Source organism: Fusarium pseudograminearum, chromosome 2 (assembly GCF_000303195.2).
Source record: "Fusarium pseudograminearum CS3096 chromosome 2, whole genome shotgun sequence".
In the NCBI taxonomy this organism is placed as follows: Eukaryota; Fungi; Ascomycota; class Sordariomycetes; order Hypocreales; family Nectriaceae; genus Fusarium; species Fusarium pseudograminearum.
Window position 1 is genome coordinate 5938162 of NC_031952.1, and position 27088 is coordinate 5965249.

Genomic DNA, 27088 nt, shown 5'->3' on the forward strand with positions numbered 1-27088 from the left:
AGCTTATTAGCTTATTAGCTTATTAGCTTATTAGCTTATTAGCTTATTAGCTTATTAGCTTATTAGCTTATTAGCTTATTAGCTTATTAGCTTATTAGCTTTAACTAATAGCTATTACAGACTATGAGAATGCTTCTTTCGATGACGTTTAGGACCGCCTATCAGAGAATACAGAGGATCAACTAGTGGAAGTCAAGCAGCAAAACGAAGATGTGGCATACTCGCAGCTACCGGATACAGTGTCTGAGTACAAGGATATGCGAGTAGCTAGGGGGGACTTTATAGCTTGGCAGTGCCGTGCCTGCAAAGCTATATATGGGTCCCTAAATGCTCTAAAGGGTCACACTGGCTGGTTAGCACACCGCAAGCTTGGTTGCAAGGTTCTCAAGGTATGGATATATTATAAGCTACTTATAACTTTACTAATATCTTAATTAGGAACTTATATCTACTAGAAATGAAGAGATGGAAGAGGAGGCTGCTGAAGAAGAAGCGCCTGCTGCAAAGAAGAGGAGGATCAACTAGATGGACAGCACAACCATGTATGTATAGAGTTCCAAAGTCGCACGTAGCTTGACGGTCCTCTTGTTGGTGGGTATGAATGGTTTATCCGCCTCCGCAAAGGCGATGCAATCTCTTTGGACTCGAGTCTTCTGAAAGGTGGAATTGTTCGCTCTCTCAACCATAGCCCATATGCTGTCAAAGAGCTCGTTGTTTCTCTCGGACGGATCCTTGAGCTCGATGAGTAAGCCAGCTTGAGGCTTTCCGGAACCGATCAACAGACATCCTTCAATTTCATGATGTGTAGAGATCAATGCTTCCGTGTCTAGAGGTGAGATCTTGTAGCCATTGGACAAGACAACAACATCGTCACTGCGACTCGTAAAAGCCCAGAGGTTGGGATTGTCAGGGTGTCGGACATACATGTACTTGAGGTTGACAGAGTCAACATCAGGAAAAGTGTGAAAAATGCCTTGGAATAGTTTCCAATGCTCATTACGGTGTATCCACTGTTCAAAGATGCCGGGGTGGATTTCTTTGAACTCAAATCCTGAGTAGGGATGGAAGGCAAACCAGTGCCAGTCTTCTCTGGGTACCCATAAGCTGCCAATGAAGAGGCCTTCGGTTGTACCGGTCAGTTTGAGGACCCTGACCACCTTGTTGACTTCAGAGACAATGAGTGGACTGACAGGACCTAGGTTGATGCGTAGTTAGAACTATTTCTTGCTTGGTAGCAGGAAAGTTGGCGTCCTAAGACTTAGGGTAGAAACATAATTAGTCTAAGAAGCCGAGCCTAAGTAGCATAAGCTGGCTGAAGCTGGACTAAAGCTGAGTTAAATATGCTAAAGCTAAACTAAAGTTAAAGTAAAGCTGCACTAAATACAGACTAAATATAGACTAAATATAGACTAAATATAAGCTAAATACAGACTAAATATAAACTAAATATAACTAAATATATACTAATATTAACTAAATATAAGCCTAAGTTAGACTAAAGCAGGCCTATCAATTTCATCTCTTATGTTTCCAGCGGCCAATCTTGCCAATACCCTGAGGCTTAGATTTATCACTTACCACCTGAGGCACAGATGAACTTGGAAGGTTTGAACTTGGACAATACATCTAGATGTTCACCCAACTCAACTGCAAGTGAAGGTACCATGCTCCAGATGTCGATATTGGCATGGTCTGCGCGTGCTTCGAGCAATCCAAGATCAAGCAAAACACTTGGAGGGCCGAGAATGCACTGTAGACTGTATAGCGCAGGGATGACAACATCCATGAGTATACCAGCACCCTGAAACGGTAGTCAGTACCATGTATCAGTCGTAAAATAAATCAGAGACACTTACATGACTCATGGGGAAAGAATAGTATATCCTATCTCCAGGATTCCAGTTGTCCATCCATGGAGCTAGTCCGCCGTCACCTTCAGTAGGTGGAAGCAGACAAACAGCATCCATGGTTCCGATCAGGGCATGTGTCCAAAAAACAGGCTTTGGCACACCAGTTGTCCCCGATGTATGCAGAATACAGAATGGCTCATCCTTGGAATTTTCGAATGTTTGTCAAAGGAGAAGCGTTCCACAGACTCAGCATCAAAGAGATCATCTATGCTTGGGAGTTCAAGAATTTTCAAATACTTTCCCTGTAAAATCCGTTCCAAGAGAGGAAACATTGGCTGCTCCTTTGTCTTGACCCAGATGCCGCAATCTGAAGCATTGAGTACAGCCAGGGCACCCGTGGCATTGTTCTTGGGTGACAGAAACAGAGCCTAAAGATGATTAAAACCATAACTTGTGATTGGATTAACGTTCTGTACTCACTGCACAGCCAGCCTTGACGGCGCCATAGGTCAAGAGAACATGACGAATGTCATCTGTTAAAGGTCAGCCGGCTACCAAATGCTGTCACTCCTGAACTTACGCGGTCCAATGTAACCCAGAGCTTGGACCTTTGACGATAAAATCGCATCTCCATTGGAAGCTCCATTCGTTGGGTGCAGTTCCCGTGTTGCGCCATCTTTCTGACCTCCACTACAGGCAGACCGGCTTCTTGTTGGAATGCATGCAGATATGCCGAGGGAGGGAAGAGAAAACTTGGGTGCTGAGCTCAGAAGACGAGGGGAAATACCCCTGAGATCAAGCTAAGCGTATACGGCTACAATCTGCGCAATCGTTTACATTTTGATTTCCGTTTAGCAAGGGTTTAAACCGAGATACTCCACTATTGGACAAGGCTACATGGTCTGGGTCTGATATAAGTTTTAAGAAAACTACCTCAATCTCTCTCACTAAAGACCTTCTTGTTCTGGAATACTCTCTTACGGTGAAACCAGCCTGGATTTCATCCTGGAGGATGAAAATGCTTAGACATGTACAGCAGGGTTGTTCAGCAGGGCTGAGTTTTAGCAGGTTGCACGCACCTGCACGCGGTGACCAGGTTACGCAACCTTTGATCCTATCTCTAAGCCGAGATGTAATCATGGGAGTCAGAGCCGGATGAAAGTAATCGGCTATCGGAAGACGATCCCATTGTGTCATCTAGAGCATCTGACACCCTCGTGGGCACACCAACTTCTGAGTATTTTCAGCAACTTCCTCATCCATTGACTTCTACAGGTTGATCTACCATTGTTCCATCTCTTCAGGCTGTGTCATCGATGTCTATCTCACTATTCCTTAGCTCGGATTATTTCTTCATCTGAGGCTTGAGTAACTCTGACAGAGTTTTGCCCCGGTTTGTAATGAAGCTGGAAACAAGGCGCCTTGTTTGACAAACCAGGCTGAGTATTTGGTATCGCCTAAACGTCAACGACTCGAGCCAAATATTTTAATGGATCGACGACTGCTTTTCATTTAAACTGCGAGAATCTCCGGACTCCAGCGAGAGCAGAGACACCCATTCATTCCCATTGATAAATTCCACGCTGACGGCTGCTGTGTTACCCGCAGCGATCTCTACCTTTGAGTCGTTGTCCTGGTCTTTTGCATATCTTCACATTTTATACGTCTTCCCTGTTTCAGTACAGAAGCAATGGGTGTACCTTCAAAATCTGTCAATGACAATTCTGTGGTTGAGCGTCATGACTCGACCGAAACAGAAACTCCCCCTGCTGGTGGCTTTGTCCCTGAGCAGACCGATGTGGAGAATCATGTCGGCGATACCGCGTCGAAGATCTTGGATATCATCTTCGACTATGCATTGAACAAGTTTAATGACAGCAAGGAGAGGCTTGAGTCTGGAAGGCCCAAGTTCTTGGCTGTTGTGAGCAAGTTCGTTGCTGCTGGTACCCGGGTTGACATGTGTCTTCCTGCTTTCCCTTTCAAGTCGGCAAACAAGGCTTACAAAGTGTTTGGCATTCTGCCTGATAAGGCTGAAGAGCTTTCTCTTGGACGTCTCAACGCCATGTGTGTCCGTATTGGCGAGATATATCCGCCAGGAGCGCAATGCATTATTATCTCCGACGGCATCGTCTACAACGGTATGTTATTCTGTAAAGATATTCCATTATAGACGATAATCCTAACATCCTTAAGACCTGTTGAGTATCTCAGACCGCGACACCTGGGCGTATGGGCAAGCTCTCCGGAAGATGGCTTCGTCCAAGGACTTTAAGCACATCGGATTCTCGAGAATCAAGGACTTGATCGACTTTCCAATGCCACCGGATCTGAGAGAAATTGCGTATGTCGCAAATTGTACCAACTTCCGTCGAGCCTTTCTCAACCGCTTCGGTAAAGACGACATTGACATTGACAAGGAGATCAAGGACAACCCTGATACCATGATGACATACCTTGGGTATCGTCGGTTTTTAGAGTCCGATCTTAAGCACATATTTCCTGTTGGCAATGGCCGAACAGCCAATGACTACAGGAGAGATGTCCGATATCTTGCCAAGCAGATGCTCATTCGGGGATATGTAAGTCTTAGTCCAAACCATAACCCCTACCCTCAGTATGGTCTAACCTTGTGGTGCTTAGGCCTTTGCTGGCGCTGTCAAGAATGGGTTTCCCAACCACCTGCGACTGTCTATCCACCATTCCACCGGTGAACACAAGATTTCCATGAGTCTTCTGGACACCAAGACAGGTTTTACCACCCCTTGGCACTGCTGTGTTGCTCGCATGGCAAACGGTGAATGGACCAGTGCTCCAATGGGAGAGTACCTGAAAGACTCCAACATGAAGGTTGTTCATGAAAATGGCCGTCCTAGCCATTTCCAAGAGACGATCGACGGGGCCAGTGTCGAAGAGGTCTCAGCTGCCCAGCCTGTTCACATGCCTCGAATAAAGTCTCGCGATACTTCGCCAGACACCAAGTCTACAATCCTGTCACCCTTCACTGGTGAGGAAGAAGAGCGCCTGAAGGTCCTCGCTAAGTCTATCTCTTCCCAGCTGAAGCAACAGGACGACAAGCCCATCAACCCATTTTCTGGCTCTGAGAACCCAGCTCTTGACCCACATTCAAGCGAGTTTAGCATTGCAGCCTGGCTGCAAGCTATCATGAGTATTACATCTCGTGATCCTGAGAAGTACCCACGAGGTGTTGCTGGCGTGGCTTACAAGGACCTTTCTGCACATGGAGTTGGTGAGGCTACAGATTACCAAAAGACATTTGGCAACTATCCCCCTGAGCTGGTCAAGTTCGCAAAACAGCTGTTGAGTCAGGGTGAATCTGCCAAGATTCAAATCCTGAGGTACTTTGACGGTTTGAGCAGGAGCGAAGATTTGCTTCTGGTGATTGGATGACCAGGAAGGTAAAAAGTAGAGGACTAGCTAATGGTTATCAAGAATGCTGATCTGTTGCCTAGTGGCTGCTCAACATTCCTATAGATCATTTCTGGAGAGACTAGTGGCTTCAAGATTGGGGAGGATTCCTACCTGAACCATCGAGACATGCCAAAAGATACTATGCACAAGTATTTCAGATGGGACTGTATCTGTCAAACAGAAATTGAAGCTTATTTCCCTCAGTTTACCGTAGGATATCACTTGGACGCTACTGGCAAGACAAGTATTGAAGTTTGAGAGCGAGGTCAAGATAATCTATTGATCGAGGGTTTAGTTGAAGGACTGCTGACAGAGAAGAGAATTTATATACATGATCATGTGACTGAGCACGTGATAACCTCCACATTCAACAGCAAAGGTATCGAGATATGGTATCTGTACATTGTCACTGATTGTCAGAAAGACATTCAGAGTCTAGCTCCCCATGAAGACATCTGAATTCTCTCAGCGCGCAGTCCGTATCGGCTTAACAGTCTCTTCGGTAATCTGGCGAAACGTCATTCCCATAACGCTGGCATAGTATCTTCTAGTGGAGGACCTCCTAAATCTTTCAATTATCGCTGCCTACCCGATTAACAATTGCACATATTACACTTGTAGGTACGATGGCCTAAATTCTTGGTTTCTTTTGGACCTGAAGAATATCATCATCAAAAGACCTCAGCTTTCAAAGACTCAGTCAACCTGAGGGTGACTCTCAACCAAAGGTTCTTCCATCGGAGCAGCTTGTTGTATTAGTGCTGCGAAAAAAGCTGGATGGAAGCAAACAGCGCATTTTATGCCCATCTGAACCTTATATTAGGGCAGGGCAGGGCCAAAAAAAGGTCATGTGTGAGCATTGGAGTCATAATGCTTGAAAAAGTATAATTGAAGATGGAAACCCTATCCGCTGGTATTAGTGCTGCTACAAAGATCATATAACTCGGAACACACTCTACGATCGCTGCATATATTCGTTTCCATGTTCTCGCCTGTCAGTTTGGACCTAATTCCAAGTTGCTTTCTGCTGAATACGATTTCTAATACATCATTTACTCTCTATGTGTGGAGTTAACCCAAACTGGCTTATCTCAAGCTCCCAACCATATGTCCTGTCGGCGTCCTAGGTATTCTTTGGTAGACCAATACGCTCTGACTGCCGCAGTTGTGACCAAAGACAACACTGTGAATTGTGGTTCAAGCAAGCTCCACTGGTTGTGACTGTAGACAATGTTACACGGTGTTATTCACAACCTACAATGAAGTGTGCCGCTATTTTCTGCAGGCGCGTCTCATTGGTGCGTGTGAAGTCTCGTGTCGCCGTCATATTGCGTGCTGAGTATAATCATGTGAAAGATGGCAGAAAGCTTGCTTGTTGTGATCTTTACTTATTCACATAGTTTGGGTAAAACCTGTTTCACTGCTGAGCCCTTGCTAGATGATTCATATGACAACAGCTTATACAGTAGAATTTCCTTATTGCAAATCATGTACCCCAAAAGGTTTGCTAGAGTCTAATGGTAGAAAATCTTGAGAGATTTGCTCTCATGCCCTATCACTCCCGGGCCAGTGCCAAAACACTACTAAGGTACCAGCCGATTTGCTACATTGTTGCGACACTGCAAGCCGTTTGCGCCGATTTTGTGCCGCTGTCAGCCCGTTTGCCAGTGCCGTGTCACTGCGAAGCTGTTGCTCCAGTGATCACTACCAGCCTATTTGCCACAGTCCTGTATCACTGCTAGCTGTTTGCGCCGATTTTGTGTCACTGCCAGCCCGTTTGGTGCAGTGCCGTCCATGTCACTACCAGTCTGTTTGCTACAGTGCTGTGTCACAGCTAGCCGTTTGCGCCGGTTTTGTGCCCGTCGCTGCCAAAACGTTTGCTGCAGTGCCGCGTCACTGTCAGCCCGTTTGTTTCCCCTGATGACAGTGAATCATGTTGATCGAGTGGGGCAAGTCACGCGTTCCCTCTATTTAGAGCTTCTCTTTTCCCAATTTAATTTTCAACTTTACATCTCTCAACTTCCACCTTTCTTACTTGATCTTTAGCTGGTTTTCAAAGCGATTTGCACTCTACCATATCAGCACACAGCGCGAGAGTTACCTTCGAGATGGCTTCGCCCATCAGCACACCTCCCGTGCCTATTCCGATAGGGGGAGTGACTGTGCAGCCGAGAGATATGCTTGCTGTCCGCATACGTACCAGTCACAAGACAGATATTGAACTACCCGACAAAACATCTGCGAACGTCACTATCTCTGCCGGTACCCTTGGATATCTGGTTCAAGAGCGAGGTGCCAATGCTCTTTGTCAGCTCATCAACGATACTGGAAAACGATGCTTATGTATGTCCTTTTATTGATTCCATTTACGTCCCATCACATTGACTAGGGCAAACAGGCACCCTGCCCCGAAGCATACTGGACATCGGGAGTCCTTATTCGCAGTTCCGCATCGACCTTCCTCGGGTTGTTCAAGCTCGGCTATCCAGCCAAGTATCCATGGCACGAAACGATGACCCTACTGCGAGAGCTATCATTGCGCTTTGGGACGATATACATAACAATCTGAGCGAACTTGAGCAGCTAGGCCTCAGACGAATATACCGGCCAATCCTGGATGACCCGTTGACCAAGGTAGAGTCACTCGAGGCTATCATTGCTTGTAAGTCATATTGAAACAATTACAAGAGACTCAGTCTGACCAGTGCCTCACAGCGTTCCCAGACAACGTTTGGGCGGCTCTCAATACGCCCAGCCAAACTGGATTCCCAGTGCGAGTATTCCGAAGTCTTCCGAAGATCACGGCGACAAGCCCACGACTTGCGCCGAATCAAGAGATCATCTATTTCCGCCTCTATGTTGGGCCTATATACGGCAAATACGTTGGTAGAACGAGGCAGGAATTTCCCTTTGAACGTCAAGTTCAACACGAGAAAGGCACCCGTTCCCGCGTTCATTGGACATCACATTATCAGACTGCATCGCGGTACAGCGAAGAAAACAGGCATGCCTTCCATATGATGACGTTCACGCAGCCACACAGTAGCCTTGTAGCAATGGCTGAAACAACCTTGTGTTGTCTCCTTCGAACCTTTGTTCCCCACTTCTACGACCCTTCACAGCGATCTATTGCCCAGGCCATGTCCGGCGGAGCATTAGGCAATCGCATGGTAGCAATATCTCTTACTCAGATCGCCGACAATGCTCTTCGCCGCAGCGGATATCCCCGATTCTCTGGAAACGGCTGCAACTTTAACGTGCCATTGGAAGATGGTTTCACGACCAAACGTGAATGGCTACGGTACAAAGTCACAACAGGCAGCCGGGCTATGCACGTTTATCGCTGGCAAGCCAAAGTTCGCCGAGACAGAAAAAGTCTCACTTTAAGCTTCACGAACACTTCGATTCCGGGTCAGCGAATGCCAGGCGTCGCCCTTCATACCTCGTTGGGCCATCTGCCTGGTATCGAGGCAGGCAAGCCTCTCATTGTGTCAGTCGAAATCATGGAGGACGGCAAGCCTCACCCAATGCCCTACTATCGCGGGCCCGAACATGGAGCCTGGAGCAACTGCGCAGAGTTACACAGCTTGTGCATCAAGGTTGAATGGCAAGATGAGGAAGCTGGGCAATGGTATACCTACCCGGTTAGCTCGGAAAAAATGTACACTCCTTACTCAGACGTACCGGCAGAGGCAGCAGTTACCAGAGGATGGAGGCACGCAACCTCCCTTCTTCAGTTTTTCAAGAATCGTCGATACAACAACCCGCCCCACTACCTCCAGGCAAGTTACGGAGCGAACATCAAGGAGATGGTTTATGATCACATGTCTCAAACCGTTACCACTAGATCTGTCCCAGAGACAGTTGTCAACCCTCCCACGTTGGTCTCCTTTGAGCACAATGTTCGTCACTTGCTGCGGGCTGTTGAGACGGCTTGGACAGGTGTGGCAATCGGTCCCAGACCTGACAAGACGTGGTTCCATACAGGTGCCCGTCATGCTGGCGGCCCAAGAGAATGCCTCATTTGCAACACGATACCAAAACTCTCCCTTTACTCGATTCGTGAAGTCGCGTGCAACACTCGAAATCCCTTCGAGGTCGGTGCGACCGAGCCCCAGCGGGAGAAGATCCTACAAGGCTCATGCGATGTATGCTGGAGATTTTTGCGACGACCGTGTGTATGGGTACAGGACAGCTTCTCTGAGAAGGACAGCGAAGGAATTCACTTCCTACCCCCAGGATACGAGCGCCTCGCCTTTAGTCCTCGTTACAAAGGCTCTGCGATCCCGATTACAGCCCCACTTGACCCTGAACAGTACGCCAATGCTGAAACAATTGCGGAACAGGTGGTCGATGATGAAATCGACGAAGCAGAAGATGGTGGCGATTTTGGAGAATGAGTTTGAGAAGAGGACCCGGGCATTGAAAAGGGTTGATTGACAAGGCGAAACGGACCAAGAAGATTTCACTTGCTAAGCTAGATGGGAGTCTGATAGTGGCTGGTTGGTAAGACTACTTATCCGATAGAGATTACTGGTAGTGGATCGTCATAGCCTTAGTAGTCATTTGGATTTGTTAAATGAATTTAGACTGTTGTTTTGTGACACTTGTGCTCCGACCAAGGTGATATTCAGCCACAACACATCCTGTCCAATGCTAATTGTTTACCCACCCACCACTGCTCGAACTGTTGGCTGTTGGCTGGTACGAGGACCCACCGGTCCCATGCACGTACCTGTCAGGACACAATGGAAGTGGAGCCGGCGTTAGCGTCAGCTTTCCCCAATCATGGAACACATCTTTCCTGCGATGGCCAGCTATTTACACCGTATTTAGCATGAAAACGAACAGTTTAGTAAGCTTCATTTTTATATCTAAGAAGCAGGAATTTCCTACTTTTCACGAGGGGATCGCGGCAGACGGGTTTATTCTTGCTCGGAAATAGCTCGGTCCGCCGTATCTTATCAGCTATCTAATCGCCAGTCTTATTTCCGTGGATCACTTGTAGGGGCATTTCTCTCCACCGCTGCTCGATTGAGTTCTCATCTCAATTCCTTGGTTCGCTCATCGGCAGCGGCTATCCACTCCCTTAATCTTGATTCAGATCTTATTTTAAACCCGATTGTACCATCATTCGATGTTTGATGGCTCGAGTTCCCAACCGGACCAGACCATTGGTTACCTCGATTCTCCAAGTTGTGAACAACTTGAGCGTCACCAATGCCAGTTACATAGTATCGGCCTACACGGTCGGCGGCTTTTTGTTTGCTATACTTATTGGATGGATTCTGTCGTACACTGGAAACTTCAAGGCTACCACCCTGTATGTAGCACTTCCTTTTGCCACGCTGGGAACAGGCCTTATGATTTTTTTCCGTCGACCGGATCAGAGCATTGGTTACATCGTCATGTCTCAGCTGATCTTAGCTGTTGGAAGTGGCTCTATCATGATCACTGCCGAGATTGCTATCCTCGCTGCCGTTAGCGAACAACAGTACTTTGCCGTCGCCATCGCTCTGGTGTCAATGTGCTCAAGCATCGGACAGGCTGTTGGCTTAACGGTTTCCTCGGCCATCTGGCAAGACGTCATTCCCAGAAAGCTGGCGGAGTATCTTCCAGCAGAGGACCTTCCAAATCTTCCAATCATCGCCGCAGATATCGTCACTCAACTTTCTTTCCCAGTTGGATCGCCTACCCGACTGGCGATTCAGCATGCTTACGGAGACGCCCACAGGCTACTGTTCATTGCCGGCACCGTGGTCTGGGTGCTTGGTTTTGTCGGGGCTGCTATGTGGAAGAATATTAACATTAAAAACATTAAGCAGACTAAGGGGCGTGTTGCTTGAGTTATATACAGCAAGGTTGCTGTGCGGGGATGCCCGGGCTTCACCTTGTTATGGCCTTAGTCAAGGCGACAATGTCGCTATAGCATATCTAGGTAGACTTTTACAGGCTAGTTAACTTTTTATCAAGAGAGGTCATGGGGAAATCGTGCCTTTTTACTCTTTTACATTTGGTACATGTTCACAAATAATAATAGGCATATGTATCTCACTTTTACAAGTATACAGCGATAACATAAATGTCATTTCATAATCGCTGTAAGAGGAGCGGAGTGTTTTGTTGACAAAATAATAATAATACAAGGTCAAGACAAGCCCTTAGAGCATCAATACGATCAGCCGCAAGGAGCACAAGAGACGAAATTAATAAGTCAGTTTATGCTTCTTAGTAGGCTGTTTATTTTTGTACCCTAAGGCTTAGTCGAGAGTTTACCCTTCCTGGTTCCCACTAGCACGCCATCGGTCATTGTCCACCACTCCATCCCTCAATCATGCATGAGCCATAGGGGCAGGCAGTGGCTTTGTCTCGGTCGTCAAGACCCTCTTGAACCAATTCGCCTTGGCTTTGTTGGCGATATTGATCAGTGGGATCTGTGGATCGTCCATCATGTCGAACCCATGAAAGGCTCCAGGCCAGATGTGCAGTTCACAAGTAGATCCACAACGCCACATGTTTGAAGCGTACGCGACAGCAACATCGCGGAATACTTCGCACTCTCCCGCGTCAATGTACGCCGGAGGCAGGTTTGAGAGATTGGTCTCTCTGGCGGGTGCTTGGTAGGGAGTGACATTCTCGGACCCGCGTTCATCTACAAGAATATGATCCCAGATTGCGCGAAGCCATGTTGTAGGAGCAGGATTGCCATACTCAAATTGTTTGTCTGCCACACTTTCGCAGCGGTCGTCAAGCAATGGCGAGTATAACATCTGAGCCTTGATGGGTACGGCTGGAGACTTTCTGTCCCGAGCCATGAGACATGTGGCAGCAGCTAGAGCACCACCACCAGAGACACCGAATACTACGATAGCCGCAGGATCGATCCCCAGGTTCTCCGCGTTCTCGGACACCCATACAAGACCAGCGTAGCAGTCTTCAGCTGGGCCGGGTGCACGGGTCTCAGGAGCAAGACGGTGCTCGACAGAGACAACAACGCAATCGATACCCGATAAGAGGTCGATCACTTGCGTCAAGGCACTGAATCTGTCACCGCTGACCATGCCTCCACCATGTATGTGGTACAAGGCTGGGCGGGGCACCTTTGCTGGCTCTTTTGGTGTGAAGACAGAAAGAATGACGTCGTTATTGTCAGGACCAGCGACAACATGTTCAGCATGAGTCAAATGAGGCTGGTCTTTGAGGACGGTCTCAGCGTTGAAGGTGTGAGAGCCATGGGGACATTCTTGGACACCCGCTGCGACACCGCGCATCAGGTCAAGACTGAACTCTTCAGGCAACGAAGCATAATCAAGCATTGGTGCCAGGGCCGAGTCATAGCATGGCCGAGGAATTTGGATTCTCTGGTCAAGCTCTGCGGCTTTCGAGTACGGGTGTGGGTAGTTCATGGCTGAGATGCTTCAAAGATTGGAATAGACAGTGGTAAATTGTAGAGGTTCAAGACAAGTTGTCTCTGTTTATTCCGTAGCAAAGTGAAGATGTTGGGTACTCCTATCACATGTCATATGTATACGTATACGGTGAGAGAGATAATGAGGCCTTAGTAAGACAGGCTACGCAGTGTTTGTGTTTCACAAAGCGACTATCATCTGACTGGGTCGCCGACATTTCCAGAATAGGTAGGTCGCAGAAGTTGTCACAGTCACCGACGAGAAGTTTTGAGGCCATTTTGCTGACTTTGTGTAACCAACACCGAACATGGCCCCCACCTGTCACAAGGCTGAGTGAGGTTGAAATCCGATTCGATAGTCCTAGAAATCCTGAATACGAGAGAATTCATCCCGTTTCTATGCAGATGTAGCTTCACATCTTACTCTGTGTGGTTGCACATGGCAATGCATAAATAAGCAGCTACACCCATTTCTGCCCACGCTCGGCATTCGTGTTTCGCTGACGTGAGTTGAATCTCGGGCACTGTGATGACAACATGCTGTCCGAAGAAGGTGGTGTTCTTGGGGAAACACCAAATGTCATCAATGCCAAGTGATGAGAGCCTGAGGCTTACAATTGTGATATCTGTAACCATGCTGAGCCATGGAATCCAATGTCGATTTGAACCATATAAGATCGTATAGTGGTTAGGTTATAGAACGCTCGTATCAAGCTATTCAAAGACTACAAAAACGAAAATGGCTGAACACGAGTTGCCAAATATTCGCCCTCTGGGTAACTTCTGCCTTACTCGTTAGCTGCTCACAAATCCTAATCGTTTTGATAGGCAAACTTGAAGAAATCGCTGCTGCTGCGCATCACATAGACTTCTTCACCAACTGTGCCTTCTCAGCTCACTACAGTGCATCACAGCCCTTACCTGACGTTGACCTCAAGCCTCTAGTGCTTGCAGCTCTATCACAAGTCCTCCATCAACACCCCATTCTCTTTGCTATCCCTGTTGTTCCGGATACTGAACAGCCTTACTGGGGTCGCCTCCCATCGATTGACTTGAATCAAGTTGTGTCATTTGTTGAGCGATCTAGCTCATTGTCTTCTGATTCTCAGACTGATGTTGAGCTTGATTCGCTACTCGAGGATAGACACAACACCAGTTTCAAGGCTGGGTATGGCACCCTACCGGTGTGGCGTTTGATTATCCTTCAAGATTACCGCTCAAAGGATGGGTTTATGGCCTCTTTTATTTATCATCACTCGATGTGCGATGGAGTGAGCTCTCAGATCTTCCAAGATGCATTCCAAAGAGCCCTCTGTGATATCTCATCGGGCTTGGTAGAGATGCAAGTAGTTGAAGTCGTTTCTTCAGACGACTGTCCCATCTCTTCGCCTCTAGAAGATCTTCACCCCCTTCCCCTTCCAGAGAACCCACCAGTACCCGATGCTGCCAATCTCAACGAGTGGAGAGGAAGTACCGTCAGTGTTCCAAGCAAGACCAAATACAAGTCACTCTCTCTGGCACCAGAAGTTCTTCAATCCTTTGCACAAGAGTGTAAAATGAACAAGACAACCGTCACAGCAGCACTTCCAGCTCTTGTAGCCAAAGTACTGTATGACATCCTGCCATCTGAGACTGAGGGTTTGACGTGCAACCTACCAGTCAGTCTGCGTTCTGATCTACCTCCGAATCAGGTCGACGGCGTGATTGGCAACTTCATCGATGCCTTCAAGGTGCAGCTGCTTCGGTCAGACTTGGACCAGAGCTCAGACGGCACCACTGCTATTTGGAAACATGCGAAGAAAGTTCAGCAAGCTACACGTCGATACTTTGCCAACGCGTCGCCCTCTGGAGAACCATATGCCAATGTGGCTATCTTCAAACTCATTCCAGATATCAAGGCATTCCTGGCTAGTACCGTCGGCAACCCGAGGGGCGAGTCTTTTGAGGTTTCCAATCTTGGACATTTCCCAGAGCCCAAAAACCTGAAAGGAAATGGCAATCCGGCTTGGCGCCGGGGCAAGTTGCTACTCAGTCGATGCGCATTCGCTCCTGGAGCCCCTTTGATTATTTGCGTAATCGATAATGAGGCATCTGTTAGCTTTGGTTTCACGTGGCAAGCTGATGTAGGCGATGATGAAGTTGTCGAGGGTGTGATCAACGGTTTGAAGACATTCTTTACTTCTTACGCTGGGTATCGAACATGAATTTCTCTAGAGTCGCAAAAGAGGAACAGTATTGGGATATTCCTGTTATGTTAATGTGGCGCGATGTATCCGTAAACGAATGTTGTTAGGATTGACGGACCGGGTTCGTTGATTGGCTCCCGGGTAGCAATAATATTTGACAGTTTAATTGCAATTTATCTGGTTAATTGTAGATTCTTTGTATGGGCTACTCCAACGAACCCACTATGACTTATGCTAATGCCTAGAACAAGTACCAGGACTATGTAGCCTGGCTGGCATACGGGACAAAAGACCGGAACTGTTTTGACAGTGAAGACCAGACCGTTAACTTTGTAATTGAATTGCTCAATCTCAAGTCCCGAGCCTCGTCATCAACACCTCGGTAAACTCGGAATCAGTCCACCTTCTCCTCATTCTATCCCACTCTTCTAAGCATAATGATTACCACTGCTTACCATATTTCCAACTTAACTGCTACCAACTCGGCTCCGAAACCCTCTTCTGTTAGTATGAAGCCAGGGTCTCAGAGCCTAAATCGTGAACCCTGTCAACAGCCAATCAGAGTACCACGCTTTTCAGGTCCGATACGACCAAAGACATGTTCTATAAACAAGGTTTACGGCGATAGATCCCTTCTAAGTCGCATCAATTATGGCTCTTGTTTCTGAAACAAACGAGAAAAGGGGCGCATAGACTTTCAATGTCGGCAACTGGATGCGGGAAACAGGAATTGTCGACGGTCAATTATTGGTTACACTGCTTGATCATCTGGGGTAGATACATAATATTCTTGCATTGGGATTAGAAAAGTACAAAAATGTCGCATCGCGCCTTTAAGTTGGAACCCATGGTTCTCAAGCATCAACTTTTGCTGCCATAGTCCCTCACTTTACCTGTCACTCGTTCCAACTATGCCTACCCTTCAGGCCATCACTTTAGCCGTCTTTAGCGGTCTACAGGTAGTTGCTGCATCAGGCTACCCAAGAGCTGAAGAACCGAAGCTACGTGCAGAGTATGATTTTGTAATTGTGGGAGCTGGAGCTGCTGGCCTCACTGTTGCAAACCGATTGACTGAAGATCCCGGTATGGCAACATGAAGACCATAAAATGGAGATCACTGCTAACTCGGATATCAATTAGCTGTGACCGTACTCGTCATTGAAGCCGGCGATTTGTATGAAACCCATGTCCCGATGGCGGATCTCATTGTACTGACTTAGCCGCAGCGACAAGAACGAAGACTACGTGACCATCCCTGGTCTTGCTGGAGGAGCAGTGGGAACTTCATATGATTGGAATCTAACTTATCCTGCAACCGAATCTTTGAACGGTCGCAATGTCTCGATCCCGTTGGGCAAAGTAGTCGGAGGATCGACGAAGCTGAACCGTATGATCTATGATCGAGGATCAAAGTCCGACTATGATCGTTGGGCTGAGCTCGGTAACAGTGACTGGCAGTGGAAGTCTCTACTGCCTTACTTCAAGAAGGTATGCTCGTGTTCGATACCTTTAGAATATTGGCTTACCTGTTATAGAACGAGAAATTCACTCCTCCTACAGCTGAGATCAAGAGTAAGTATGGAGTTACCGTCGATCCTTCTGCCCATGGATCTTCAGGCTTTATCCAGACTACTTACTCGCCATTTTTCTGGCCCATCACGAGTAGGTTTCCCCTTGACTGACCCCGTCGCGTGGATAGAGTCATACTGACACTGGTTTGAAGAGAACTTCGTGCAAGCCGTCGGGGAGCTCGATATCAGCGTTGCCTTTGACCAAGCAAACGGTAACGCCATCGGAGGATACTTCTGTCCTCACAACACCAACCCCAAGACCATCACCCGATCCTCTGCGCAAGACTACTACAGTGCCGTCTCTAGCCGCAAGAATCTCCAGTTGCTCTCAGGTCACCAAGTCACACGTGTGCTCACCAAGAAGAGTGGAAAGTCTGTCATGACCACTGGCGTTGAGGTATGGTGCTATTTTCTTTATCTAGTAGTATGCTAACGTTTCATAGTTCGCCAAGAGCAAAGGAAGTAAGAAGACGACGGTCAAGGCGAAGAAGGAAGTCATTCTTGCCGCTGGTTCAATTCACACTCCTCAAATCCTCCAGGTCTCTGGAATTGGTGATCCCGCTTTATTGAAGAGTATCGATGTTCCTGTCGTTGTTGATCTTCCGGCTGTTGGCCAAAACTTCCACGACCACGTTTTGCTCGCAGTTATCAGCACTAGTGAGTCTCATACAATGTCAAATTTGTGCAAATAACTAATCACGGACAGTCAATGCACCTCTTCAAACTGGCAACCTGACGAGCAACGCCACCTTTGCAGCTGAAGCCCGTGCTCAGTATGACAACCAAAAGAAGGGACCTTACACTTCTCCTACCGGAGACTTCCTTCTTTTCATGCCTCTCTCAAACTACACAAGCTCTGCTTCGGACATCCACAAGAAGGCATCCAGCCAAGACGGCACTAAGTTCCTACCCTCAGGTACTCCTTCAGAGGTTGCCAATGGTTACAAGAAGCAGCAAAAGGTCCTCAACGACAAGTTGCTTGACACGAACTCTGCTATTCTCGAGGTCATATGGAGCGACGGCACTGCAATTCTCGGCCTTCAGCACCCATACTCTCGTGGATCTGTCAAGGCCAAGTCTTCCGACATCTTTGACTCTCCGGAAGCCAACCCCGAGTTCTTGAAGAACCCTCTTGATGTCGCGCTTCTCGTCGAAGGTGTTAAGTTTGCCCGAAAGCTCTCCGGTGCACCTTCTATCAAGTCTCTTAGCCCCTTGGAAATACTCCCTGGCGCTGACGTGACAAGCGACAGCGACATTGAGAACTTTGTTCGTTCAAATGCTGCAACTCTCTTCCATCCCGCTGGTTCCTGCAAAATCGGCAGCCGCAGCGAGGGTGGTGTAGTTGACCAGAAGCTTCGTGTTTACGGCATTTCTGGTCTGAGGATTGTTGATGCTAGTGTCATGCCTCTTCTGCCCGCAACACACACCATGAGCACTGTGTACGCCATGGCTGAAAAGGTAAGAGTTCCTTCGACATCGTTCAATGTGAAGGTTACTAACTGTTCCAGGCTGCGGACTTGATCAAGCAAGGTTAGCTGAATTCTATTCTATCGAAGAATAGCCACTCTCGTGACGGGCCATGGCATATCAAGGCTGCCGTGTTTCTATTTCTGTAAATACTTGATCATTACCGTATATCATTTCCAACCCGAACATATCGTCTGATTGTCCTTGAACCTGTCAAAATGAAGGTACAACATCGAATGAAAGTCGCCAGTTGCGTCTAGTATGTCCAGCCTATTGGGTAGCATAAAGATCAGCCTCCCAAGTCTTAGGGTATAAAGCAAATAGCCTAAGAACCATAGTCTAAGTAGCATAAGCTGACCTACCGATTTCGTCCCTTATGATTTCGGCGGTCAATCTTTTCGATACCCTTAGGCTTATCTATCTATGACCATACCCTGTTCCTGTATGACCAGGTAGATTACTTGCTCCTATACATAGCACCATATGTAGGTCAAGTCAGGATAAATTTCACTATCCGACCACATCTGACATAAGGCGTCATCGCGGCGCATACATAAATACCCTATTGGCTCATAATATGTTTGTTGAAAAGCACGAATCGGGAACGCGTGATAGTGAGTTGCATGCTGACGTTATATCTGCAAACGGGTAACTACCAATCTTTCACCAAGCATCCTCTCGAGCTAAAGATCCATCGCCATGGATGTCTTCGCAAAGCTACCGCCTGAGCTTGTTGCTGCCATCTTGGCAGAACTTCCCGACCTCCAAAGTCTTTATAATGTCGTCAGAGCTTCTCCGGGTGTCTCGCGGTTCCTCAGCAGTCCGCTGGGCGCTGGGATTCTAGATGGACTACTTGACTCATGGAGTTCATCAAACCCAGAATTTCCCACGACTGATCGCGGCAGCCAGAACAGGCGTATCGAGATGGGGATCATAGGTGTTACACCTTGGGTGCCTTACATCATGCGCCTTGTAGCTCTTTTCAGACAATGCACTACGAAGAATCAGCCAACAGATGATCTCACATCCTTCCTCATTAGATTCATTATGCCGTCCAGAAACGTGGAAAGTATTCCAGAACTCAAGCCAACGCCACCACATTGCGTCCCAAGCCTTCGATTGCAAGATGTATTGGGTGGCACACCAGCTTTTTCGGCGCGTGAAATGCTCTTTCTCGTTAGAAAGCTTTTGGTATTGGCAGGTGAATGCTTCGACTTCTTTCTCGAGCGTATCAAATCCACTCGTCCCCAACACCTTTCTAAGAAGCCTTCGTCTGTCAATCAACCGCTCCTGTGGGGTTATCGGCCTGACGGTCAGCCTTGGGGCCAGCCTTATGAGATCAATGCTGGACATGAAGCTTCATGGTATGAAACTCAGAGACTCATCCTCGGTTTCTGTTGTCTTCAGCTCCGCTATGAAATAAGCAATGCGGTTTGTGAGAAGCGCCTCGACTGGCCGGCGGACGATGTTAAGAAAATACGATCTATGGGACAAGCGGATGCATGCGTTCCAATATTCGATACGTCAAACATACATATGGCATTGGAGCCCATGTGGGCAGCTGCGATTTATGTCGCGTCTTTGAAAGGAGCACCTATCGACAGTTCTTGTGTAGGAGACACGAATATTGAGAGCAACAGACGGAGTGTTTTCTACGATACTGGTTTTCAACCCTTGCAAGAGGGACACTTGCGATTACCGCGACCAAAACACGAAGATCCAAGTTTAGAGTGGCCAAAGATGGCAGTTCGTCATCCCGAAGCCTTCTACTATGGCAAGCCTCTGTATGCCGATTATGCAGTAGTATTGTTTGGGAGTAAGGGCTCTCGTTGGGCTGCAGATATCTTGTGCCCTCTGCAAGGTGGCCAAATGACTGAAGGGTTATTGTTTCGCCCTCTCAGACGCTTGGGATTTGGGATTTGGGACGATGAGCGAATGGCACAGATGCAAATGATAGACGATCCCTCCGCAGGATGGCATATACCAAGACGGTTTAGTCATTGGGGCAAGAACCAGGCTTTTACGTGGGCAAGTCTCTTGAGTGACGAGGAGAAGCAGAAGTTGCGTGTGTACCAAGAGGTTTTGAGATCAAAGGAAGAAGACAAATAACGCTGAGTTTAAAGTCACAACTAGTTTCATTATTTATCTAATTCTGGCACAACGTCTTCCGCTTCCCTGTTCCAGAGTTTTTGACTGTTCCATCATTGTCCTTATCATTATCGCCAGATATTCTAAGATGTAGGGTACCAAAATAAATAACCTGAGAGCATTGTGTAAGCCGCATCAACTGAGCCACTAATTTCGTCTATTACGATAGCCGCCAACTTTCCTTCAACCCCGGTCTGACAGCAATGCGGCAATTGAGTAGGCAAACCCACAACCGTTAATGTGTCGCAACGAGTAACGAGTCAGATCATTCGCTGTTTGTGTGTTGAATCCGACGTGCACGACAATAACGTCAGAAGGGACTTGAACAACCAATGGAAAGCGTCTTATTCATGGTCATGATCGGAATCGGCACAGGCTTCCCCGCTTACTCTCGGTAATAAGCCTGGAGATCGTCAACAGATTCCGACCAAGCACTTGAGGGGAATGAAGTCACGTTGCGGAATTATTAGCAGAATATTTGACTTGATGTAGTTATAAAAAGCCGCCTAGCCATCGGCTGGTCTATGTTCTAACTGTCAGCGCATAGACATTCTCTCCACGTTGTGCCTTCACCATGTCGGATCAGATTCTCTACGTTACTATTCTCGTAGGGTTGCTCCTACTGTACAGGCTTGCAAATTCAACAGACAAGCCCAAGATCAAGGGTATTCCCGAAATTCCTGGTGTACCACTTTTTGGAAATTTGTTCCAGCTGGGAACAGATCATGCAAGAGTTGCACGAAAATGGGTAGCAAAGTACGGTCCTGTCTTTCAGACCCGGCTTGGTAACAAGGTACGTTTCCAGAGTTGATGTTATTGGTTGTTGTAGCTGACCTCTCTAGCGAGTTATTTATGTCAACTCTTATGACGCTGTCAAGCATTTCTGGATCACTCACCAGTCGGCTCTCATCTCACGTCCCATGTTTCACACATTCCACTCAGTAGTTTCAACATCTCAAGGTTTCACAATCGGCACTTCACCCTGGGACGAGTCGTGCAAGGCTCGTCGAAAGGCTGCAGCAACTGCCCTCAATCGTCCTGCCACCCAGTCATATATGCCAATTCTTGATCTTGAGTCTTTTGTCAGCATTAAAGAGCTCTTTGATGACTGCGAGAATGGAACAAAAGATCTGGACCCTTCCCCTTACTTCGCTCGGTTTGCCCTCAACACGTCTCTGACTCTTAACTATGGATATCGCATCAACGGGGATGTGAACAGCGAGTTGCTCCATGAAATTACCCATGTGGAACGGGAAATTTCTAACTTCAGGTCAACAAGCAATAACTGGCAGGATTACGTACCATTACTACGATTGTGGGGAGCACAGAACTCTTCGGCTGGAGAATTCCGAGCGAGACGCGACAAGTATCTGACTGACATGTTGAACCATCTCAAGAGTCGCATTGCAGAGGGAACAGACAAGCCTTGTATCACCGGAAACATCCTGAAAGACCCTGAAGCAAAATTGAATGAAGGCAAGAAATTTTTTATTTTTTTCTTATTCAGATTCAAGCTAACAATTATTCAGCCGAGATCAAATCTATCTGCCTCACCATGGTATCTGCAGGTTTGGACACAGTCCCGGGTAACCTCATCATGGGAATAGCATATCTCGCGACGCCGCACGGCCAGGAGATCCAAGCCAAGGCACTGGAAGAGATCTACAAGGTTTACCCTAACGGCGAAGCTTGGGAACGATGTCTCGTGGAAGAAAAGGTTCCCTATATCACAGCCCTTGTCAAGGAGATCTTGCGATTCTGGACGGTAAGATCAAACCTAGTGTTCGGACTGGTATGATGGCTAATATCCGTTTCTTGCATGGTACAGGTTATTCCGATTTGCTTGCCGCGAGTCAACATCAAGGACATCCCGTACAAGGGTGCTACAATCCCTGCTGGAACTACATTCTTCATGGTAAGATAGCCCTGTTTGCGCATGGCAGCCTTGCCTTTCACTGCCCTGTTCTGCCTTATCGTCTCGTCTTTTGAGAAACACACGGCTGACTGGTCTTCTAGAACGCATACGCCGCAGACTATGATGAGTCGCGATTCGCAAAGCCTTTTGAGTTCAATCCTGAACGATATATGGATGATAAGGAAATCGGAACACCGCATTACGCCTATGGAGCCGGATCACGAATGTGCGCAGGTTCTCATCTGGCTAACCGCGAGCTTTACACTGCCTTTATCCGTCTTATCACAGCTTTCGAGATGGTTCCCCCGAAAGATAAGAGCGACGAGGCAATCATGGACTCGATTGAATGCAACGCCGTGCCTACTTCACTAACCACGGACCCAAAGCCTTTCAAGGTCGGATTTAAAACAAGATCCGAATCAAGATTGAGGGAGTGGATAGCAGCTGCAGATGAGCGAACCAAGGAATTGAGATGAGAACTCAATCGAGCAGCGATGGATAAACAATTAGCAATGGAAACGATGTGTTGTGGAAGAATTCTAAAGTTTGACAGGTGGAGATTCTGCCGGCTTGGCTATGCATTGTTTGTATTATTTAAATGAGGTACTACGGGTTCGTTTCGCGCCCTGTTTCGGTTCGAGTCATGAACATTTCACCCATGGGAGGAGTTGACAGAAAGGTCGACATCTAAGCTCCAGTATACAAAAATAAACAGCCGTCAACTATGGACCAAGGTGGCTTAGGATGTCTCACTAATTTAGTCTCTCGTGATCTCTGTAGTCTAGTTTGAATACCCTTGTCATGTTTTAATCTCAGCTGAACGGGAATTACGCGTCTAAGCGCGCGATGGTTGCAGAAAGACAATTCTTTTGACAGGTCCTCCTTTTAAGCTTACAATTAGCCATAGCTTCAAGACATCAATTTAATACTTAAATGAACTATCAACTAGTGAGTCTAAGCTATGTGAACGTGGGATAAAATAAGTTCCTACCAAGAGTTGTAATGTCTCTCTCTGTTCCTGATCTGCCTCTTCAAAGTCTCTAGACTACGGCATTTGACTGCAAGGTCAAGCACCCCAGCACTGCAAGATTGAAACGGTTCCTGATCTTGCTGATCCTGTAGGGTCAAGGGAAAGAAAAGCCTTGTTAAATCTCGGTCCCTGGCGTTGTTTCGCATAACGACTCTTGGGCCCACAGAGGCTCTGTTACCTGGTTCAGGGATCTGGACCGCTATCCTGAAACCAGGTCCACAGCCAATGGGAGAAAAGACCATCGACATGACAATCTCTAAAATAGATGGGCAAGGAGCAGGATTCGCCGTCTCAAACAACCTGAAGCAAAGGGAACTAGTAAAGAGGTTGCATGGTTGTAGGAAACCTCATCCAACTTACCGAAGGGACAAAATAACCTCGTCACTTTAGTCCAGTTAAGACCGTCTCTTAGGTTGTTTGTTTTCTGTACCCCAAGCTTTGATCTCAAGTTTCCCACCACACCGTAGAAAGTGGTTCGTCTTCCTCCACAATGATAGCGAATATTGGCCGATGTCTTGCAATTAAGCCACCAATACCGTTTACGGCGTTTGCAAAACTGGTCCCGAGCGTTCGGAAGCGAATTTCCGCAGGAAACGGCATTTGTTTGGTAGCATCTGTATATAACCGACGACAGCTCACTTCTTCAACATGTTCTTGAGATCTTGATGCACTCCATCTAGCTTGGTCTATCTATCGTTCTTTTTTTCTTTCTTTTTCCTCTTTCTTCATTCTTTACAGGCACTGGTTGCCAACATTCTTTTGTACTGTGTACCTTCATTACGTCTCGTCCAATCTTTATCCACACACCAAATCACTTTCTTTGAGACCGATATACACAGATTTATATTTCGACTGAAACGCCGCAACCATGCGTTTCTCAACACTTTTTTCATCAGCGGCGCTGATGTTCCAGGCTGTCTCGGCTGCATCCGAGGAGTACAAGGATGCCGACACTGGAATCACCTTCCAGCAGTTCGTCGACAAGAGCAGCAAGTTCAGCTTCGGTATCGCTATGCCTGAGAAGCCCAGCACCGATTTTATTGGTCAGATCATTGCTCCCATCTCCGAAGGATATGCCTCCGTTGGTATGGGCTCCACCATGAGCAAGAAGCTTCTCATCGTTGCTTGGCCCAACGACGGCAAGGTCGTTACCTCCGTCCGCCAAGCTTCCGGATACACAAACCCCGATGTTTTGGATGACGACACTGTCAAGATCAAGCCCATCGAGAAGGGTGTCAAGGTCGGCGCGGACTCTTTCACCTTCACTTTCCTCTGCGAGGGATGTATCAAGACCGACGGTACTACCTTCAAGGCTGCTGATGCCAACGCTGTCATGGCTTTTGCTTTCAGCACGACTGCTCTTGACGATCCTACCGATGCCAGTGGTGCTCTTAACTACCACGGTGCTGGCTTTGGCGGTTTCTCTGTTGATGCCGGTTCTTCCAAGTCCGCTGACTACGAGACCTGGGCTGCTATGGCTTCTGATAGCGTTGCTGCCCCTGCTCCTGGCTCAGGTGGTTCAACCCCACCTGCTGGTAACTTCACCACCGTTGTCTCCAACATGACCTACGACTACATCGTGGTGGGAGGAGGAATTTCCGGAATCATCGTTGCAGAGCGCCTCCTGGAATCCAAGAAGTCTGTCCTCCTAATTGAAGGAGGCAAAGCTTCTTTCTACTCGACTGGTGGTAAGGCTGTTATGGACTGGAATGAGACAACCACTCAGTATGACGTGCCGGCCATGGCCTATCATCTTTCTTCAGCCAAGGACACTTCTGAGTACTGTACTGATACCGCAAGCATGGCTGGATGTATCCTTGGAGGAGGTTCCAGTGTTAACGCAATGATGTTCGTCCGTCCTCAATCTATCGACTTTGATGACAAGTGGCCCGCTGGTTGGAAGTCTACCGATGTTGAGGCCGCCGCCTCCAGACTTTGGGAACGCACACCTGGTACTCTTAGCCCCACAAAGGACGGTAAACTAGTTGACCAGGCTGCCTACAACGTCCTGAGCCAGTTCTTCTCTGGCAACGGCTTCAGCCAGGTCGACGTCATCGCTCAACCCAACAAGAAGAAGGCCGTCTTCACTCACCCTCCTATGATGATCACCAACGGTCAGCGTGCTGGCCCTGTCCGTGACTACCTTCCTCTTGCTCAGGCCAACTCCAACTTCAAGCTCATGCTCGAAAGCAAGGTTATGCGAGTTGTGCGCGAGGGCAAGGAGATCACCGGTGTTGAGGTCCAGTCTGGTCCTGCTACTCGCCAGATCATCAAGGTTAAGACCGGCGGTGCTGTCGTCCTCGCTGCTGGTGCTCTCTCTACTCCCCGTCTTCTCGTCAACTCTGGTATCGGCCCTACCAAGCAGATTGAGACTGTTGCCAGCGGAAGCCAGCGTCTTACCATGCCCCCAAAGGGCCAGTGGATTGACCTCCCTGTCGGTAAGAACCTCAAGGACCATCCCATCTTCACTGTCAAGGTCAAGACCAAGTCACCCATGGCCGCTCTGCCCGACACTGCTTTCACTGAGCCTAGCCAGGAGAACGTTGATCTCTACGCTCAGGGCAATGGCCTCCTTTCCCAGTCTGGTCAGCGTTTCATCTTCTGGGACAGTGTCATGGGTTCTGATGGCGTTGAGCGATACGTCCAGGGCACTTGCGCCCCCGCTGGCGATGATGCTCTCAAGCTCAAGGTCTACCTTACCCACGGCTCTACCTCCAGCGGTGCTCTCGAGGTCACAAGCTCCGGTGCTACCAAGTTGATCGGCGAACCTTACTTGAACGACGCTGCTGACAAGGCGGCCGTCAAGACTTTCATGCAGAAGCTCATCGACATGGCTTCCAAGCCCAACAGCACAATCATCATTCCCAGCAATGCTACCGCCGAGAGCCTCATGTCTTCTTATGTCAGCGGTTCTCACTTTGTCGGTTCCGCCATCATGGGCACCGAGAATGACGGATCCAGCGTTGTCGGCACTGACACCAAGGTTTGGGGCACTGACAACCTCTACGTTGTCGATGCAAGCATTCACCCCGATCTGCCAACTGGAAACACGCAGGCTATTGTCATGGTTGCTGCTGAGCACGCTGCCTCCAAGATCCTCAACGGTGGAAGTGGTTCTTCAAGCCCTGTTGTTCCTCCCACCGTCGGCAACGGCAGTGGTAGCGGTAGTGACAGCGGCAGCAGCCCTGTTGAGACTCCTACCAACGGCAACGGCCCTTCTACTCCTACTGCCCCTGTCGAGACTCCTGTCGCTACTCCTGTCGTTCCTCCCACTACTGGCGGCGACAACGGTAGCGGTAATGGCAACAACAACCCTAACGTCCCTCCTACCTTTGGTAACGGCAACGGCAATGGTAACGGCAATCCAGGATTCCCTCCTACGTTCGGAAATGGTGCTTCTGCCCCCAGCCAGCCTGTCACGACTCCTGTCAAGAAGCCTGGTTCAAAGTGCCGTCGATCTCTGCGCCAGCGCCAGCGCCGCCGTCTGCAGCGTAGCTCTTAAGCAGGCGATGCTGTGAGAATGGAAATTTAGTTACTGTACAAAATTTAAACAATAGTCACAAGACTACTTCTTAGATAGACCATCTAGAGGGCTTTCAATAAGGCCCCAATTATATATGTTCAAACAATCGTTCAATTTCCTGTCTGTATAATTCAGTGTTCGACTCTTGGAAACTAAGAAACACCAGTGAGACGGGTCGTTGCGTAATGGATGTCAATCATGAGATGGAAACTTGGCTGGGTGTAGAAGAGACAGAATAAGTAAGTCGGTTTATGGCATGTTAGAGCGGACTCTTGGCTTATTTATTTTTACTCTCTGAAGCTTGGATCTTCCAGGGCATTGGCGGCTGCAAAGACGTCGCTAAGTACTATAAAATGGGATATAACAGGGACTTGGCTGTCGCATTTCGCTCTGCGACGGACTCAATTGATACCGTCAAGACAACAGCAAAAAGAATAGACTCTCTTCTAAAGACAAAAGAGAATGATGAGACTGGGACTCGAACCCAGGAGGATTGCTCCACCAGGAAATTGGTGTTAAGGTTAACCTTAACCTGGCGCCATAACCAACTCGGCCATCTCA

The 27088-nt window shown here is 47.9% G+C and overlaps 10 protein-coding genes across 10 annotated transcripts, besides 2 other annotated features; 8 read left to right on the top strand and 2 right to left on the bottom strand.

The window, feature by feature from the left end:
* Nucleotides 1-521: 521 nt before the first annotated feature.
* FPSE_08430 (uncharacterized protein) lies at nucleotides 522-1967 on the bottom strand (the record flags this gene model as incomplete). The annotated part of the gene is made up of 3 exons (XM_009261548.1): nucleotides 522-1195; nucleotides 1579-1801; nucleotides 1857-1967. 3 exons carry the CDS (start codon nucleotides 1965-1967, stop codon nucleotides 522-524), a joined length of 1008 nt encoding a protein of 335 aa, XP_009259823.1.
* Nucleotides 1319-1500: a repeat region.
* Nucleotides 1968-3540: 1573 nt separating the features above from the next.
* FPSE_08431 (uncharacterized protein) lies at nucleotides 3541-5258 on the top strand (the record flags this gene model as incomplete). Its single annotated transcript, XM_009261549.1, has 3 exons — nucleotides 3541-3988; nucleotides 4044-4429; nucleotides 4491-5258. The coding sequence occupies 3 exons, from the start codon at nucleotides 3541-3543 to the stop codon at nucleotides 5256-5258; spliced, it is 1602 nt and encodes a 533-aa protein (XP_009259824.1).
* A 2129-nt stretch (nucleotides 5259-7387) lies between these two features.
* On the top strand, nucleotides 7388-9679 carry FPSE_08432 (uncharacterized protein; the record flags this gene model as incomplete). Its single annotated transcript, XM_009261550.1, has 3 exons — nucleotides 7388-7622; nucleotides 7678-7941; nucleotides 7995-9679. 3 exons carry the CDS (start codon nucleotides 7388-7390, stop codon nucleotides 9677-9679), a joined length of 2184 nt encoding a protein of 727 aa, XP_009259825.1.
* A 1008-nt stretch (nucleotides 9680-10687) lies between these two features.
* On the top strand, nucleotides 10688-11125 carry FPSE_08433 (uncharacterized protein; the record flags this gene model as incomplete). Its single annotated transcript, XM_009261551.1, has 1 exon — nucleotides 10688-11125. The coding sequence occupies one exon, from the start codon at nucleotides 10688-10690 to the stop codon at nucleotides 11123-11125; it is 438 nt and encodes a 145-aa protein (XP_009259826.1).
* Nucleotides 11126-11611: 486 nt separating this feature from the next.
* Nucleotides 11612-12685, bottom strand: FPSE_08434 (uncharacterized protein; the record flags this gene model as incomplete). Its single annotated transcript, XM_009261552.1, has 1 exon — nucleotides 11612-12685. One exon carries the CDS (start codon nucleotides 12683-12685, stop codon nucleotides 11612-11614), a length of 1074 nt encoding a protein of 357 aa, XP_009259827.1.
* A 741-nt stretch (nucleotides 12686-13426) lies between these two features.
* On the top strand, nucleotides 13427-14891 carry FPSE_08435 (uncharacterized protein; the record flags this gene model as incomplete). Its single annotated transcript, XM_009261553.1, has 2 exons — nucleotides 13427-13463; nucleotides 13516-14891. The coding sequence occupies 2 exons, from the start codon at nucleotides 13427-13429 to the stop codon at nucleotides 14889-14891; spliced, it is 1413 nt and encodes a 470-aa protein (XP_009259828.1).
* Nucleotides 14892-15784: 893 nt separating this feature from the next.
* On the top strand, nucleotides 15785-17979 carry FPSE_08436 (uncharacterized protein; the record flags this gene model as incomplete). Its single annotated transcript, XM_009261554.1, has 8 exons — nucleotides 15785-15956; nucleotides 16014-16047; nucleotides 16100-16361; nucleotides 16409-16535; nucleotides 16597-16841; nucleotides 16888-17101; nucleotides 17151-17902; nucleotides 17953-17979. 8 exons carry the CDS (start codon nucleotides 15785-15787, stop codon nucleotides 17977-17979), a joined length of 1833 nt encoding a protein of 610 aa, XP_009259829.1.
* A 631-nt stretch (nucleotides 17980-18610) lies between these two features.
* On the top strand, nucleotides 18611-20020 carry FPSE_08437 (uncharacterized protein; the record flags this gene model as incomplete). Its single annotated transcript, XM_009261555.1, has 1 exon — nucleotides 18611-20020. One exon carries the CDS (start codon nucleotides 18611-18613, stop codon nucleotides 20018-20020), a length of 1410 nt encoding a protein of 469 aa, XP_009259830.1.
* Nucleotides 20021-20633: 613 nt separating this feature from the next.
* FPSE_08438 (uncharacterized protein) lies at nucleotides 20634-22450 on the top strand (the record flags this gene model as incomplete). Its single annotated transcript, XM_009261556.1, has 5 exons — nucleotides 20634-20852; nucleotides 20902-21487; nucleotides 21589-21824; nucleotides 21888-21974; nucleotides 22076-22450. The coding sequence occupies 5 exons, from the start codon at nucleotides 20634-20636 to the stop codon at nucleotides 22448-22450; spliced, it is 1503 nt and encodes a 500-aa protein (XP_009259831.1).
* A 1239-nt stretch (nucleotides 22451-23689) lies between these two features.
* Nucleotides 23690-23738: a repeat region.
* Nucleotides 23739-23872: 134 nt separating this feature from the next.
* Nucleotides 23873-26506, top strand: FPSE_08439 (uncharacterized protein; the record flags this gene model as incomplete). Its single annotated transcript, XM_009261557.1, has 1 exon — nucleotides 23873-26506. The coding sequence occupies one exon, from the start codon at nucleotides 23873-23875 to the stop codon at nucleotides 26504-26506; it is 2634 nt and encodes an 877-aa protein (XP_009259832.1).
* Between the last annotated feature and the right edge of the window lie 582 nt (nucleotides 26507-27088).